Source organism: Panicum hallii, chromosome 6, assembly GCF_002211085.1.
Source record: "Panicum hallii strain FIL2 chromosome 6, PHallii_v3.1, whole genome shotgun sequence".
Lineage (NCBI taxonomy): Eukaryota > Viridiplantae > Streptophyta > Magnoliopsida > Poales > Poaceae > Panicum > Panicum hallii.
Window position 1 is genome coordinate 43,161,717 of NC_038047.1, and position 15,478 is coordinate 43,177,194.

Here is a 15,478-nt window from a genome sequence, read left to right on the forward strand (position 1 = left end):
GCGACCGCAAGACTGGATCAGTTGGTCCACAGCCCAAAATCCGCTGGTGCCGCGCACAGACATGCATGGTCCCTGGCTCCCTGCATTTCAATCTGCAGCGACATTGATGGCCGAGAGAAAAGAATCTTGAAAACCTAGCGAGAATTGCAGCTAGCGGCATAGAGAAAAAAAATTAACAAAATTCCAAGAAAACCAAATTAGACCAGCAACTTCAAAGCCAGGAACCCAAGAATCTACCTTCATATTCCTTCCTCCACAGCGAAATGCTCCAGAAAGATTCCAGAGAGAACTCCGCTGCCCCCCTCCCGCCCCGCCCCTGCACCAATCCTTCCAGCACCACGTGGGAAGGGCGCCCCGCTGGCCCGAGGCGGTCTACATAAACCGGCTCCACGCATCCGCCCCCTCCCCCACCACCTTCCCCCACCCAAACCCCACCTCCTCCCCGTGTCAAAACCTCCGCGCCCCGAAGCGATCGCCAGCTCAGCGCGCCGGCGACGGCGGCGGTCGCCGGAGGGAAGATGGAGGACGTGATGGACTCCGCGGTGGGGCCCCACTTCAGCGGGCTCCGCCTCGACTCGCGCCGCCTCTCATCCTCCTCGCTCCCGTCCCCCACCTCCGCCAACGGCAACGGCAACGGCGCGGCCGACGCCGCCAAAGGGCTCGCGTCCCCCAAGCCGGACGGGACCAGGCAGCCCTTCGTGATAGGTACCGGACTCGTCTCGCGGCGGCCGCGGCCCGCCGATTGGCTTGTCTCTCTCGCGCTTTATTTTCCGCTTGCCGTGGTGTGGTTTTGAATTTTGGTTTGTGGGGGATGTTTTTGGCTGGGGGTCTTGAAGGCGTGTCGGGAGGGACGGCGTCGGGGAAGACCACGGTGTGCGACATGATCATCCAGCAGCTCCACGACCACCGCGTCGTGCTGGTCAACCAGGTGCGATTTCTCCTGCTCCTTGGAGTAGTATATGTATTTCTTGTGTTCTGAGCTTGTTCTGGTTTGGTTCTATTTACTGTGGCTGCGATATCGATGCGTTTGAGTTGCGAACTCCAGTTATTTAAGTGTGTTATGAATGCTTTACCAAATCGTAGGTTTGGTTGCAGATTTGGATATTGTTTACTTTGTCGATGTTGCAAATTGCTTCTTCCATACAGGATTGCAGCTGTTGGTGCGTTTGAATGCTATTCGTTTGAGGATTTGGATAGATTACGGTTAGATTATTTGTTACTCTACTTTTACTCGACATATAGATTTTCATATCAACTTGGAGTGTTGGAGTAGGCTTGTATGACTTCTAAAACATCTCATCGTATCCTCATAGGTTCTGAAAAAGAGATTTAACGGTAAAGCAAGACACAGCTTACTAGGCCATTTAACTTGTGGGTAATGTTTGTTTTGAAATGGCTGTAGTTTTTCTTATGCTGGCACTGGTATGAAATGGTAGAGTTGCTTTCTCACTAGGGAGGTAACTGCGCAGAGAACATTAGTTTGGCTGCGACATTTTGAAATCGTTTACTTTGTCAGTGCTGTAAATTGCCTCTTTCATACAGAACTGCAGCGTTTGCATGTTAGGATGCTCGTGGTTTGGGGATTTGGATAGACTATGGGTAGATTATCTGTTGCGTTAGTCTTACTCGACTTATAGTTTTCCATATTAACTTGGACTAAGCTTGTATGACTGTTAAAGCATCTCATTGCATCTTCATAGTTGTTGAAAAATGAATTCAGCAGTAAACCAGGGCACAGGGTACAAGGTGCTTTTAACTTCTGGATAATGTTGTTTTTGAATGGCCAAATTTTGTTATGCTAACACAAGCATGAAATGGTGAGTTACTTTGTCACTACCCACTAGGAAGTGACTGCACAGAACATCAGTTGATGCAGGTCAAAAAACTAGTGTGCCTGTAGAACTAACATGGCATTTCCTGCTAGTGTGCCTGTAGAACTAACATGGCATTTCCTGTTAAGTGTGGCTTGAGTCTATTGACTGTTTCCTAAATAACATACAATATCTCAGCACAATTTTCTTGAGATGTTACTTTTGGTGTTCATTTGGAGATACCGTTTGAGTTTCTTCAAGGCAAGTAGGCGACATGTTGATTTATTAAAACTTGTAACACAAAGTTCAATGTGAGCAGCTGCTTATTTTTGTAAGGTAGCATGAGTTCATTTATACATGAATACATGATTCACAAGTATGCATTTGCTTCAATTGTTAGATTACATGTTGACAAAGCTAGAAAAATACCACTTCGAGAAACAGTGCACACTGTTGCATCTGCATTCAATCATCTTGTTTTAGTTCTTGAATGTTGCTCTGTGTGCTTCCAAGTTTCAAAGCATACTGAAGCAGGCTAACAGTTATCATTTGATGAAAACCTGGCATTAGTTGCATCAAGAGATAGCAAACTACAAGTTTGTTATAGTAGGCACGGCGCAACTATATATACTCTAAATAGTACCCAATTATAGAAGCATTATTGTTTCAGAGGATTCTGACATCCATTACAATTCACCCTGGGCTGTAATTTCTTGTAGGATTCATTCTACCGCGGTTTAACTGAGGAACAGTCTGAGCATGTGCAAGACTACAACTTTGATCACCCTGGTACTTGATATGCAATCATGTGAAAATTTATGCCTTTTTTAGTATTTTAGAAATTTATAGTTCGCTTCAGCTGAGAAGTATTTTTCTTTCTTTTGCAGATGCATTTGATACAGATCAACTTCTGGAGTGCATGGGAAAGCTAAAAAGTGGGCAATCTGTGAATATTCCTATATATGATTTTAAGAATCACCGGCGATGCTCTGAAAGTTTTAGAAAGGTAGTGATTGCATTATTAACTACTGATGTGAAGAGAAGAATCTTTGTATCATTTATGATCTAATTTGGATAACCTTGTTTACAATGCTTTTCCCTAAAAAAATTGGCATGTCATGCATGTTATTTATTGTGAGTGAACTTAATTCTGTTACTGAAGCTTCCTTTTTATTTTTTGTGGGAATGGTATTGTACTTTTCTGTTTTTGTCGTTTCATAGTCTAGCCATTGGTGCCAACCTATTGAACTTATTAGTAGTTATTTACTACGGACTTCAAGTTTTTTGCTTTCAAATAAGCTATATATGATACAGCAGTAGTGGATGCAGAAAATTATGAACCTTTTTAGTTGGGTCATATGTAACATACAAGGGCACAATACGTATAATAAACAGTGTGATGCTTCTTTGATTTGCATAGCAGTGACTGCCTTGAGACCTCAGGCCTCAGCACTCAACCCCCACCCCTACCCACCGCATAATTATGGTTCGATTTGCCTTGCACTCCTCTTATGACTCAAATACTGATCATTTGTTTTTGTTAGGTCAATGCATCAGATGTCATCATTTTGGAGGGGATCTTAGTTTTTCATGACCAAAAGGTTCGTGATTTGATGGACATGAAAATTTTTGTTGACACAGGTTTGTGCCTTAGTGGCCCTTCTCTTTGTTAGATATGTGCTTATCAATACCATGGTGGCTGTTTAAGACAAGTGTATGCTTAATTAGTATTGCAACTTTAATTGGTTACTCGTATTAGATCTTTGATCATTTATCCATATCTGCTGTTCTTTTGTGCATGCATGTAGATGCTGATATTAGGCTTGCTCGACGTATAAGGCGTGATACAGTTGAAAGAGGTAGAGATGTTATCTCGGTGCTTGAACAGGTATTTGAACACTGTATCATTGTCCCACTTTCTTTTTAACTGATGCTACTTGCATATGTTACAAATACCTCCATGCTATTATGCCTGCGGCAAGCGTAAAATATGGCACTCTAATATGAATTTCCATTGAAATAATCAGTATGGGAGGTTTGTGAAGCCTGCCTTCGATGATTTTGTCCTGCCTTCCAAGAAATATGCTGATGTGATCATACCAAAAGGGGGAGATAATCATGTTGCAATTGATTTAATCGTGCAACACATCCGTACAAAACTTGGTCAGCATGACTTGTGCAAAATCTACCCAAATGTCTTTGTAGTTCACACAACTTTCCAGGTACACTTAACACTGTTCCTCTTAAGCTTTACAATGTTCTTAGCTTTGCAAACTCTTGATGCTTTGGATGATTCATCTGAACAGATACGAGGAATGCATACTCTGATTCGTGACAAGAACATTACAACACCTGACTTTGTTTTCTACTCAGATCGGCTGATCCGTCTGGTACTGCTCTTAGTTCCTATGACCTCTACTAATTTTTTAATACAGTGTCCAGTTTGAGAGCTACTCAATGTAAATTAATGTATACTGACACATTTTTTTTTGTATGTAAAATGTCTTCTAGGTAGTTGAGCATGGTCTTGGGCATTTGCCATTTACAGAGAAGCAGGTCGTTACACCAACAGGTATATCATTGGCATCCTTTTCTCATAAACCTTCTTTTTTGTTTATTGTAATATGTCATATACGTTATTGTTTGGCATAATTTATCATAATATATATGTTCTTTCTTCAAATTGGCTCTCTAACCTTATAGCATGGGCAGTAATGGTATATTAGAATATTCAGCAAAGGGAAGGAACATGTTTTAGCAAAACTGGGTTTTCTTTGAATGGACATGGCATTTGCTATTTTCTATTCATATTTGTAGGCTTTCCCAGAACCATTGAGATCCTATGTCTGTTTTGTTGATGACTGTTTCTGATTGTTTTTGCAATAAACATCAAGGAGAATTTATGTTAATTTACTTATTATATATGCTTTGCCGTATAAATATTAAGTGTGATTGTTGAACGCTGTAGTTGCCCCTAAAAAATGTTAAACCTTATTTTCCTTGGCATCGAGTACCAGAGTTTGTATCGGGATATAGTAGCTTATGGTTTTAAAGACAAAAGAAGAGATTGTATTCCTTAACCTGTTGTGCATCATGAATTTCGTTTGGCTCTTCCCAGAATGAATGTGAATGAAACCTTCTGGAAGCTCTAGTGCTCCTAAAAGATTTTCTTCTATCTACTGTCCATTTCTTCCATAACTGCTCTAATGTTCCATATTTTTAGGATATAGTAAAAAATTGAACATTTACAATCTACTGTATAATGACTGTTTGTCCTGTGTCCAGGATCTGTTTACATGGGAGTTGACTTCTGCAAGAAGCTCTGTGGAGTGTCTATTGTTCGAAGGTAATGCCCAGAATTGTTTTTCTGAGAAATTTTGGTAGCTTAATAGGCAATAAGTTTTTATGTGTTATGGTGCCATCATCTGTATTTTTCCAGTATGATATATCTGGATCAGCACACACTCAATAAATTGCATTCATGAGCACTTCTTGGATTTTTCTACAGACACTATTTGAGATGGACCAAAGTTTCAAGTTCCAGATTTTCTATGCTTTTGCAAATTTGATTTTTCAAGTCATGGTTACAAAACTATAACTTCTGCTATATTTTCCTAGTATGTTACTAGTGACTCTTTAACAGTTAAAAACTGCAGATCAATATGTAGTTATATCTATGATAGTGTTTTCACCTTATTTCCATTTTGGTTTTTCCTAGCCGTATGTTTGCAATGAAATCACTTGTAATATGTTAACATCCTTCTTTCCTTTTCTTGTGCACATCAAATTGATATCTCCGCAGTGGTGAAAGCATGGAAAATGCTCTGCGTGCTTGCTGTAAGGGGATAAAAATTGGTAAAATTCTAATACATCGGGTTGGAGACAATGGACAGCAAGTAAGATTTCTTAGCACATACTAGTTTCCTTGAAAAGTTAATGAAAACATTTCAGTTTGTGGTATTGTGAACAAACCGAATTTATTTTCTGTACCCAGCTCATATACCATAAGCTTCCAATGGATATTGCTGAACGTCATGTTTTGCTTTTGGATCCTGTGCTTGGTACAGGTTAGCATTGCATATTAGTTCTTCCATTTTATCTATGAGTTCCTTTTGCATGCTTGTTTGGATTCCAAACTGATACATGCTTGTTGGTTAGCTACTGGCTGAAGTTTCTTATCTTGTTTCTGCAGGTAACTCAGCTAATCAAGCTATTGAGCTTCTTATAAGGAAAGGAGTTCCTGAGGACCGGATCATTTTTCTTAATCTCATCTCGGTAAAAGTTCTCTTGCTGAGTTGTAGATTGGTTACTCCTGCATCTTCCTGTTCTTTTTGGTCAGTTTATTTATCTCTCTTTCACAAACAGGCCCCTGAAGGCGTCAATTGTGTCTGCAAGCGCTTCCCTCGTTTGAAGATTGTAACCTCAGAGATTGATGGCGGATTGAACGAGGAATATCGGGTCATCCCGGGACTTGGAGAGTATGGGGATCGCTACTTTGGCACAGACTAATCCATGCTTGGAACTGCTGTAGAGCTAGTTGGCAGTGTGAAAAGATACTCAAGCTAGAGCTAACATCACCGTGACAGATATACTGGTGTTTGGTTGGTTATGATATACTGGAAGCAAACGTGGAAAGGTCTTTCCCCGGAGTTGCTGAAACCGTGTGGTCTTGTCCATTATCACATGACTGGGTATTACTGTTGGTTCTCTTGTTGTGTCCGTGTGTGACAAACAGAATCTGGTTTGCATTTTGAAGCTCCTGGCTGAATGGACCTGTTCCTCCTCAGTTACAGGCCCGCGAAATGTATGACTAAACCCTGTTTCCCGGCTTCCAACAGATGCCGTGCGATCTCAGCTGTGATTGAACTGAGTTCCCGAATGAAATTCAATGGTAGTGGCAATCATAATTGCAGAGTATTCGCTGTGTTGGAGAGTGGTGGTGCATTTCTGTACTTTTTTCTCTGTTCATGATTATATCATATACTGGTGAAGTGGTGATGCGTAGTTTGCATTACCAATTCCCTTATTCTAACGCGCATTATTGCGGTTGAGCATTGCTGATCGATCTCAGTTCTCACTAGCCCTTCTTTTGCGAGACGTATGTTGAGTTTGTCGTGGAACGATTCCTTGTTTTGCGAGACGTTCTCTTTCGTGCAGCATCGCAATCGCAACTGCACAAACCACAGGCAACAGAATAAAGTCCGAGGCCGTGTCATCATATGGTTCTTTCGGGCCCGGCCACCCGGCCCAGCAGCAGCTTGTAGCGGTGTCGCCAACCTGGCGCCGGAGGTGGTGGTGCCGCCGCCGCCGGGCTGGAGCGAGCGGGAGGAGAACGCTGCCCGTATGGACGGCGACGCCCTCGTGCCGGCAGCAACATGGCTGCTGGTGCGTGGCGAACCGGACATCTGACAGGATTTGTTCGTGAAACGTGACGGTTCATTTGTGATAGGACTTGGGAGCGAGATCATCGGCTCAGTTTCTTTTATGAAAGTTTTTTCTTTTCTTTTTTTTGAACTGCCTTCTTTCATGTAAGGTTGCCGCGGCATACGGTCACCGATTGGTAAGCGACGACAAATACGGCCAGCACAGAATTGAGTGGAAAATGCCACCATGGAAACCGCTCATCTCCAGGGGGGCCGTGGCCTGTGGGTGCAGCAGTTACAGATATTATTATAAATGCCCTCTATAGAAATATAGGAGTGTATATCTTTAGGATGCTCTTCGTTAATGGACATGGTAGGGATCATTTCGCTGGTACTAATAAATCCAAACAAATCCTAGACACCCATGCTGCAGATTCGTTTGCAGGGTTTAGAGAGAGCATCTGGCTGAGCTCGCAAAGCTTAGTTCATCTCATCCATCGGCATTGCACAAATCCTATTGCTTGGGCCTCAGGCCAGCATATTCCTCCCCGTTCCATCACTCATAGTCTCATACCACTTTCTCCATTTCCTTCTGGATCACAAGTTCTGGAACCCAGGTTCCGATTGGTCGCGGCCTGTCTAAGGCCTCCAGAACAAACCTTCAGCGTTTGATCAGTTCCAACTCGGAGCAAAATCCCAAAAAGGGAAAAAAAGGAAGAAAGTTAATGCTCACGATCCTGGTGCCGCCAGGATTAATTGCCTCCTTGGATTGGACAGCGCATAAGTAGATACTATCCATCTCATTCTTCCCAGAGGGAGTACAGGAAAACAGTATAAGAAGGAAGCAATAGATGCAGGCTTGCCTGTTGCCATATAAACCATGCCGCTCCTCTCTGACGACCCGTCGTCCTGCGTCTCTCCCTCTCCTCCTTCGAGGTCCAAGAGCATGGACTGGAAGGTGAGGGGGGACATGAACAGGCCCCTCCCGGTCATCGCCTTCTTCCTCGGCGCGGCGCTGACGGCGGCGTTCGTCTTCCTCGGCGCGACGCTGGACGTGAACTGGCGGTTCTCCGAGATGGCCGTGTGGGGGAACGGTGCCCGGGACGAGGTTAGCGATCTGGGCACTACTTCTTATGATGATGCAAGATTTATTATTCCTTTGTTCATGTGCCTGCTGTCAAACGAAGATACAAATACTGGAGTTGCAATTGCAGCGGAGGATGCATACGTTGCTGCTCCTTTCAGTAGATTTCAGAGTGAAAGATAACAAACAGCATGGCTGTAATTTCAAATTTTCAGTTTCTGGTAATCCTAAAACCCGCAACAAGGATACATCAGAAAAGAGTTTGATTTTTGAAAGAAGCACATGGTTTATGAATGGAGTGCATCAAAAGGAACCAAGTCGAAATTGATCATGTACATTTTTCTGGAATTCGTTTGAGCTGAATCTGCGGTAAGGTGTGTGGTCGGAAGTTCTGAACCGACGAATAATTTACTGCGTTTCACATTACCTGAACCTGCTACCGGAAATGCAGTTTTTTCCCCTCCATTTCTTTTCCTTTGCAATTACCAGTAATAGAACAAGATCATACAATTTGGTCTTTGGAAAATTGATGATATTTATAGGATCTATCGTAGGTTCATGGATATAGGTGATACCGACTAGGAAATTCATGCCCGATACCATATTGCAAAAATATATCTTTGGCAACTAATGGAGCATAGAATCTAAACCATAGCTAAGTGCCAACTTGAGCTTTTTTCATATCCAGAGACCAAAAGCCTTAAAGTGAAGTTGGCTACTGAACAGGCAAAGAATATGCTAACCCTGGTGTCCACGCAGCAGGCTGCAGGCTTATTGGTTTATTCAAGTGCGACGACGCATGCTGCCCAGATTTTCGAACTCCACTGCCACTCAATTTGTTCAGATTTCGAATCAAATTCATGCGCCTAATCGTGCCTGACGAAATGTGCAGGGGAAACCGTATGCAGAGCTGGCGGATATGCTGAAGAACGCATCGATGGAGGACAACACGGTGATCGTGACGTCCATCAACCAGGCGTACGCGGCGCCGGGCTCCCTCCTGGACCTCTTCCTCGAGAGCTTCCGGCTCGGTGAGGGCACGGCGCGGCTGCTGGACCACCTCCTCATCGTGGCCGTCGACCCCGGCGCGCTCCAGACCTGCCGGTCGGTGCACCGCCACTGCTACCTCCTCCGGCCGGACGGCGGCGTCGCCGCCGACCTCGGCGCCGAGAAGCACTTCATGACCCCGGAGTACCTCGACATGATGTGGGCCCGGAACCGGTTCCAGCTGACCATCCTCGAGCTCGGCTTCAACTTCCTCTTCACGGTAATTATACGCATCGACCTCGACCTTGCATGCAAGTTAGTAGGGACCGTGCAAATTTTTCATGGTGTTTCGTTTTGATTCAGGACATTGACATCCTGTGGTTCCGGAACCCGATGCGGCATATCGCGATCACGTCGGACATCGCCATCGCCAGCGACTACTTCAACGGCGACCCGGACAGCCTGCTCAACCTGCCCAACGGCGGCTTCCTGTACGTCAGGTCCAAGAACCGGACGGTGGAGTTCTACCGGCGGTGGCGGGCGGCGCGGCGCCAGTTCCCGGCGGGGACCAACGAGCAGCACATCCTGGCGCAGGTGCAGGCGCCGCTGACCGGGCAGCTCGGCGTGCGGATGCAGTTCCTCGACACGGCCAACTGCGGCGGCTTCTGCCAGCTGAGCGGCGACCTGCGCCGGGTGTCCACCATGCACGCCAACTGCTGCACCGGCCTCCCCAACAAGGTGCAAGACCTCCAGAGCGTGCTCCGGGACTGGCGGAACTACACGTTGGCGCCGCAGGAGCTCCGGCGACGGGGAGGGTTCGGCTGGACCAAGCCCGGCAGGTGCATCCGCTGACAGACGGACGAAGTGAAGTAGTGAAGCACAGCAGCTGCAGCGATGCTCATGTGCTTCTTTGATTTCTTTGTGAGCAATTGCCGTCTTGGATTGCTTTATGATAACGCTCCAACTTCATTTTTTCTAATAGTTAAAAGAATCACATGGCTGTACCAAAGTTTTTCTTCTTTCTTTGGTGGAAACGAGACCACCAGAAGTTGTGCTGTAGGGAACGAACGATTATATTGGTCAGTGCTATTGACAGTGCAATTTTGTTCTCAACTTTCAACGGAATCTGGTCCCAAAAAACTATTCACTATAAACGAATTTTGGTTGGGAAGAAAAAATCTCGCACGAATCATGTTCAAGTACCAGTGCCGTATATCTTAAAACACTGCAACTTTTGTAATTGTCTTTCAATGCAAAGTCTGGGCGAATAAATTTCGCCATAACCATATTCAAGTTGATCAAATGAGTCCAAGCAGACAAGTGCCCAAATATCTTAAAACTACTGTAAAATATATTACGAATTGCCCGTACAATCTGAAGCTCAGGAAATCCTGATTCCAAGCATTAACCAGGAACATCTCAATAGGCAAGGCTGCCAGAAAAAGAACATAAGAGCTACAGCTATAATTCTTCGACAAAATAGCCTTGCTCAAGCTAACATACTTCACTGCTTCCTTGATGCGACAATGTTATCAGCCTACAAAATAAATTTCACATTGATCAAGAAGACAGCTAAATATAAACCACTTCTAACAGAAGGTTGTATAGAAACATCAGAAACATAATATTTCTACAATATTAACTTCTTCGAAGAAAACAGGAAACAGCCAAGTAAAAGGGTGGATGCAATTTACTTAATCATGACCTTAATTTCACATTGCTGTAAGATGAACTAATACCCGTATGGCACGTCATGATATTTCTTCCAGTTCAGTAGTTTTACTGAAGGCAAAATAGGCATATTGGTCCCTCAACTTTGATCTGAGGGTCAACTTCATCCCTCAACTTTCAAATTGGCCAATATAGTCCCTCAACTTTCATTTTTGAGTCAAACTTATCCTTATGTTGATATTATACTCCGTAATAACATAATTATACTCCATAATAATATGATATTTATGCAAAAAGTCCTTTTTACCCTTGGCTCCTTCCCCTTTAAATTCTGCAAAAGTTTATTTTTTACTAAAAAAATATTTAACCAATGCAAGTCACACAGTGTGGTGGCATCTATGCATTTAGAAGTTGAACATCACAAGTGTTTAATTTGGAACATAGAAGTTTACTTACCCATGCATCGCATTTTATTGCGGATGCATAGAGAGTAAAATTAGACCTACTTGTTGCATAACTATACCATCATATAAAATATTTACCCATGCGTCGCATTGTATTGCGGACGCATAGAGTAAAATTAGACCTACTTGTTGCATAACTGTACCATCATATAAAATATCTCGGAAAGTTGAGCGAACGTGATACAAATATTAGAAAATGAGGAGGGGGAGAATGAGCCAAGAGTAAAATAGACTTTTTGTATTTATCTCATGTTATTATAGAGTATAATATCAGCACAAGGACAAGTTTGACCCCTCAGATCAAAGTTGAGGGACCAAAATGCCTATTTTGCCTTTACTGAATTAAAATGATAGGGTGCTTCAAAATATGTATCATAAGAATTTGATGTCAAGCAGCTCGAAATATCAAGATCATGTTTGATAAACCCAATTCACAGGGCTTAAAGAAATACCTCTTTCTTAACAGGTTCTTCCTTCTCTGACAGGATCAACTCAATGTGGCAAGGTGAGGACATGTAAGCTGCAGAAAGCAAAATTAAATATGACATTCATAAAAGCCACAAGAACAAAACATAATCCTTTAATACGTACGATTGATGCGTCCATGAGCACGGTATGTGCGACGCCTCTGCTTCTGGGCTTGGTTCACCTGGATGTGTGAAACATAGAGGTTGTCGACATCCAAGCCTTTCACCTGGAAGTAACAGAAAATTAAGCTAACCCAAACAGTAGGGAATGCCATGCACATTTAAAAAGAAAAAGGAGAAAAAAGAGGGCAGAGGCACTATACATCAGCGTTACTCTCAGCATTCTTCAGCAAATCCAATATGAATCTGGCTGATTTCACAGGCCAGCGACCCTGGCCATTTGAGTGGCGAGACTTTGCTTGAGCAGTGCGACCAACGCCCCCGCAGTATCTCCGGAAGGGAATTGCCTGCTTGTGAGCCATAACATCCTCAAGGTACCGCTTAGCCTTGGCCAAAGGCAGCTTGCGAAGTGCAAAAGCTGTCTCCCTTGTGTTCTGCAAAGATATACCAGTTTAGGAAGAGAAACTGGAAATATATTGTGAACGTCAGAGGCGTCATATGATATCAACTAATCAGTGAACTCAGTATTACAGTATCCCTAAGCTATATGTGGAAAAGCTCCATAAAATAATTTCAAGCCTGCAGACCCTTTCCATGCCAGGTTGATAGGATAGCCTAAACAACTAAGTTTCTAACAGTAGGTACAGCTATTCACCTAAATATTCTGTCGAAGCATATTTATAATGACTGTGACTTTGACTGATTAGTGATAAGACCAAATAGAGAATAGCAACAGTAGTTATTGTGGGAGAACTATACACTGTTTCAAATACAAGCCAGAAAGACAGAGAGTAGCAAGACTGGTAGAGAACAAATCAGCTTAAAAAGGAGACGCAGTACAGTGCTTTAGAAGAGGGAAAAGCTGCTAGCTACACCCCAGCCACATGAGTGACTTATGATGATCCATGATGCTCACAATAAAATCAGCAATCATAAAGTTCCTCAAAAAACTCAATACAAGGTGAAAAAAAATGCAGAATCAATCAAGGAGTTTGTTTGAGGTGTGATTAGCATGATGCAAGCCATGTTACCACAATATTTGAGGCTCCTATCATCTTACAAAATATTGTTTAGAAGCTTCAGGTGCTGAAACTCCACTTAGGTAAATCTCCGGCAAAAATAAAACATGTCAAATGTCACATTGTCTATGAACCATTTGCGATGGAAACAACACAACAGTTCATCAATAACAATCAACAATGTGTTGATGTCCCTAAAGTAACGTGGGAACTGCTCATTTGAAGAACATAGCAGAACCTTTACTCTTTAGGTTTCCCACATTGTAACCCATTCATGCATGATGCCACACTTATTGGTCCAGAATGCCCATACATGATTATCACTAAGCGGGCATAAAGCTCCAATAATTCCATAAGCCGACTTAATTCACCAAAAATTACATCCAATCCGCAGCAAAATAATGAGGAAACAATCAACTCGCAAGGAAACGCACCTTGAAGTGGACCCTGAGATCCCTGCCCATGGCCTTGGCCGCTGCACAGTAACACAAATAACCAATCAGAACGACCACAAAAGGAGGAGAGAACCTCCATCATAAGACCGAAAGCATTGCAGAAGCGAAGCAGGGCGAGATCTTACACTTGGTCGGGTTGCCCGGCTCCTGCGAGTACTTCACCTGCGACGCCACAGCAAAGATGTCAGTCGGATCAACGGCACAAAGCATGGTAGCATGGTTGAAGAGAAGGCGGCGGAGAGAGGAGGGCCTGACCATGGCGTCGGCTGTCGGAGTGCGCCGGGGAAGAGAGGGAGGCGTCGCCTTCGCACGAAGGCTGAGAAAGCAACGAGGCGGAGGCGGCGGCGGTCTCACCGTCTAAGCCTCTAAGGGGTGGGGAAACCCTAGTCGATTTAGAGATGGGAGAAGTGTGGACGGCCCAAGTAGCTCGGAAGCCCATGTTGGGGCCAGAGCTGGCCCAGAACACCTGGTCCTCGGGGGCCCTCCAACGTTGTGGTCTCTCGCGCGGGGAAAAATGAGAGAAAAAGAATCTCGCGAGTCCAAAAGAGGGTTCAATGAAACAATATTTTCTTTGAAAATATAAATGTTTGACCGCCTAGTGGAGATCTCTTAAGAACGGGGATTAGGATGTGCAGATCAAATTCCTTGCGATGCATAACGATCCGACGAGGAGACGTCATTCTAAATGTTTAAATTTTGGAAACAAGTTCAGCCATCCAAGTCGTCACGATTGATTGGTTGATTTTGACGAGTAATTAAGTTTCACAGGAAATGTCAATCCTCCCGCTCAGCGAGATCGTAGTGTTTGTCCGATGTGTGCCACCACAATGTCAAAAGAGTTATTTTATTATATCGTCTAAAAAATGTGTTTCGCCGTATCCTTTTCAGCATATATAGAGCCCTAGACAAAGTAACAGGTGTAGCTGATTGGTGCAAAATAGACAGAAGTCTACATTAAAATGAATCGTTTCAAACAAAAAACATTAAAATGAACGAGTGTGCTAAACTAGGATAGGCAGGAGACATGTTTGATCTTTCCTCACTACCTATCAGGATCAAAAGATTTTATGCGAATCCAGACTTGACGATCAAGGCATATTAATGAAAAGGATAATGAGTCGTAGTCGTAGCATTCAACCGTTGATGGGGAATAATGATGAATCATACCTGAATATTTGGATGATGCTAACATGAATGCTCAATTTTTCTACCAATAGAAAGTTATGTTGCAAGGACACTTATTTAACCTTTTTTTCTTGAGAAACACTTGTATAATTTTATACCTTGTAAATAACATGCATTTTTTAGGATTTTCATGAGAAATGGGACTGTTCCTTGCAAAATTACTATGAGACTTGTGACCACAAAAAAGTTACTACGAGACTTGCGATTACCACAAAAGCGCCTGAAATAAATTTGTTCAACATTCTTCAAGGAATAGGTTGCGAGCTTCGGTTTGGATGCGGGGAGAGGGTCATTCGTGAAACATTTGAAAAAAACGTAAGAAAGTGAAGCATTAGACTAGCCTGAACTCAAGCCATGTGCTACACTAGGAGGATATTCTACCTCCTTTTCTTTTTCCTTTTGTTTTGGACCAATGATCTTTCTCCTTGATCTCTACCATAGGCCATTGGCAGTTGATGGGCCCCCGTGCAAAATTTGTCTTTGGTCCATTCGACCCACGACGCAAACTGCCCCCGTCCCAAAGACTGAGTAAACCCTGACCAGACCAGTTGACTTTGTAAAGAACTCCAAAGTGGTCAGTAACCAGTGACAATGGTTCCCATTGGACGTCCTCAGCCGTCTGATCAGAAACTGGCGGCGCACAATGTAACAAGAAAACCAAAAGAAAAATGCTTGAAGGACGTTGCTTCCGTCTCAACTCAAACTCAACCCATGCCTGTTCGGTGGCAGTTTCAGAAAAAAAAAGGGCCAAAAATGATTGCGCCGACTAGAGCAAATTGCCCCTAAAATAGGGCAAGTTAACAAACATCATTATAAAATAGAAAGGTTCCATTGACCTCTTGATCTCGGTAA

The 15,478-nt window shown here is 43.4% G+C and overlaps 3 protein-coding genes across 3 annotated transcripts; 2 read left to right on the plus strand and 1 right to left on the minus strand.

The window, feature by feature from the left end:
* The first annotated feature begins 388 nt into the window (after positions 1-388).
* LOC112897169 (uridine kinase-like protein 2, chloroplastic) lies at positions 389-6,728 on the plus strand. Its single transcript, XM_025965393.1, has 14 exons — positions 389-705; positions 837-928; positions 2,531-2,600; positions 2,699-2,817; positions 3,356-3,452; positions 3,620-3,699; positions 3,839-4,033; positions 4,118-4,201; positions 4,323-4,383; positions 5,097-5,157; positions 5,614-5,707; positions 5,806-5,878; positions 6,004-6,086; positions 6,177-6,728. The coding sequence occupies exons 1-14, from the start codon at positions 519-521 to the stop codon at positions 6,318-6,320; spliced, it is 1,440 nt and encodes a 479-aa protein (XP_025821178.1). The 5' UTR covers positions 389-518; the 3' UTR covers positions 6,321-6,728.
* A 1,331-nt stretch (positions 6,729-8,059) lies between these two features.
* LOC112898503 (uncharacterized protein At4g15970-like) lies at positions 8,060-10,425 on the plus strand. The gene is made up of 3 exons (XM_025966840.1): positions 8,060-8,282; positions 9,151-9,525; positions 9,609-10,425. Exons 1-3 carry the CDS (start codon positions 8,121-8,123, stop codon positions 10,095-10,097), a joined length of 1,026 nt encoding a protein of 341 aa, XP_025822625.1. The 5' UTR covers positions 8,060-8,120; the 3' UTR covers positions 10,098-10,425.
* Positions 10,426-10,490: 65 nt separating this feature from the next.
* LOC112898504 (60S ribosomal protein L17) lies at positions 10,491-13,819 on the minus strand. The gene is made up of 7 exons (XM_025966841.1): positions 13,697-13,819; positions 13,567-13,603; positions 13,421-13,461; positions 12,171-12,401; positions 11,972-12,074; positions 11,833-11,900; positions 10,491-10,782 (listed from the first exon to the last, which is right to left on the minus strand). The coding sequence occupies exons 1-7, from the start codon at positions 13,697-13,699 to the stop codon at positions 10,750-10,752; spliced, it is 516 nt and encodes a 171-aa protein (XP_025822626.1). The 5' UTR covers positions 13,700-13,819; the 3' UTR covers positions 10,491-10,749.
* Positions 13,820-15,478: the final 1,659 nt, after the last annotated feature.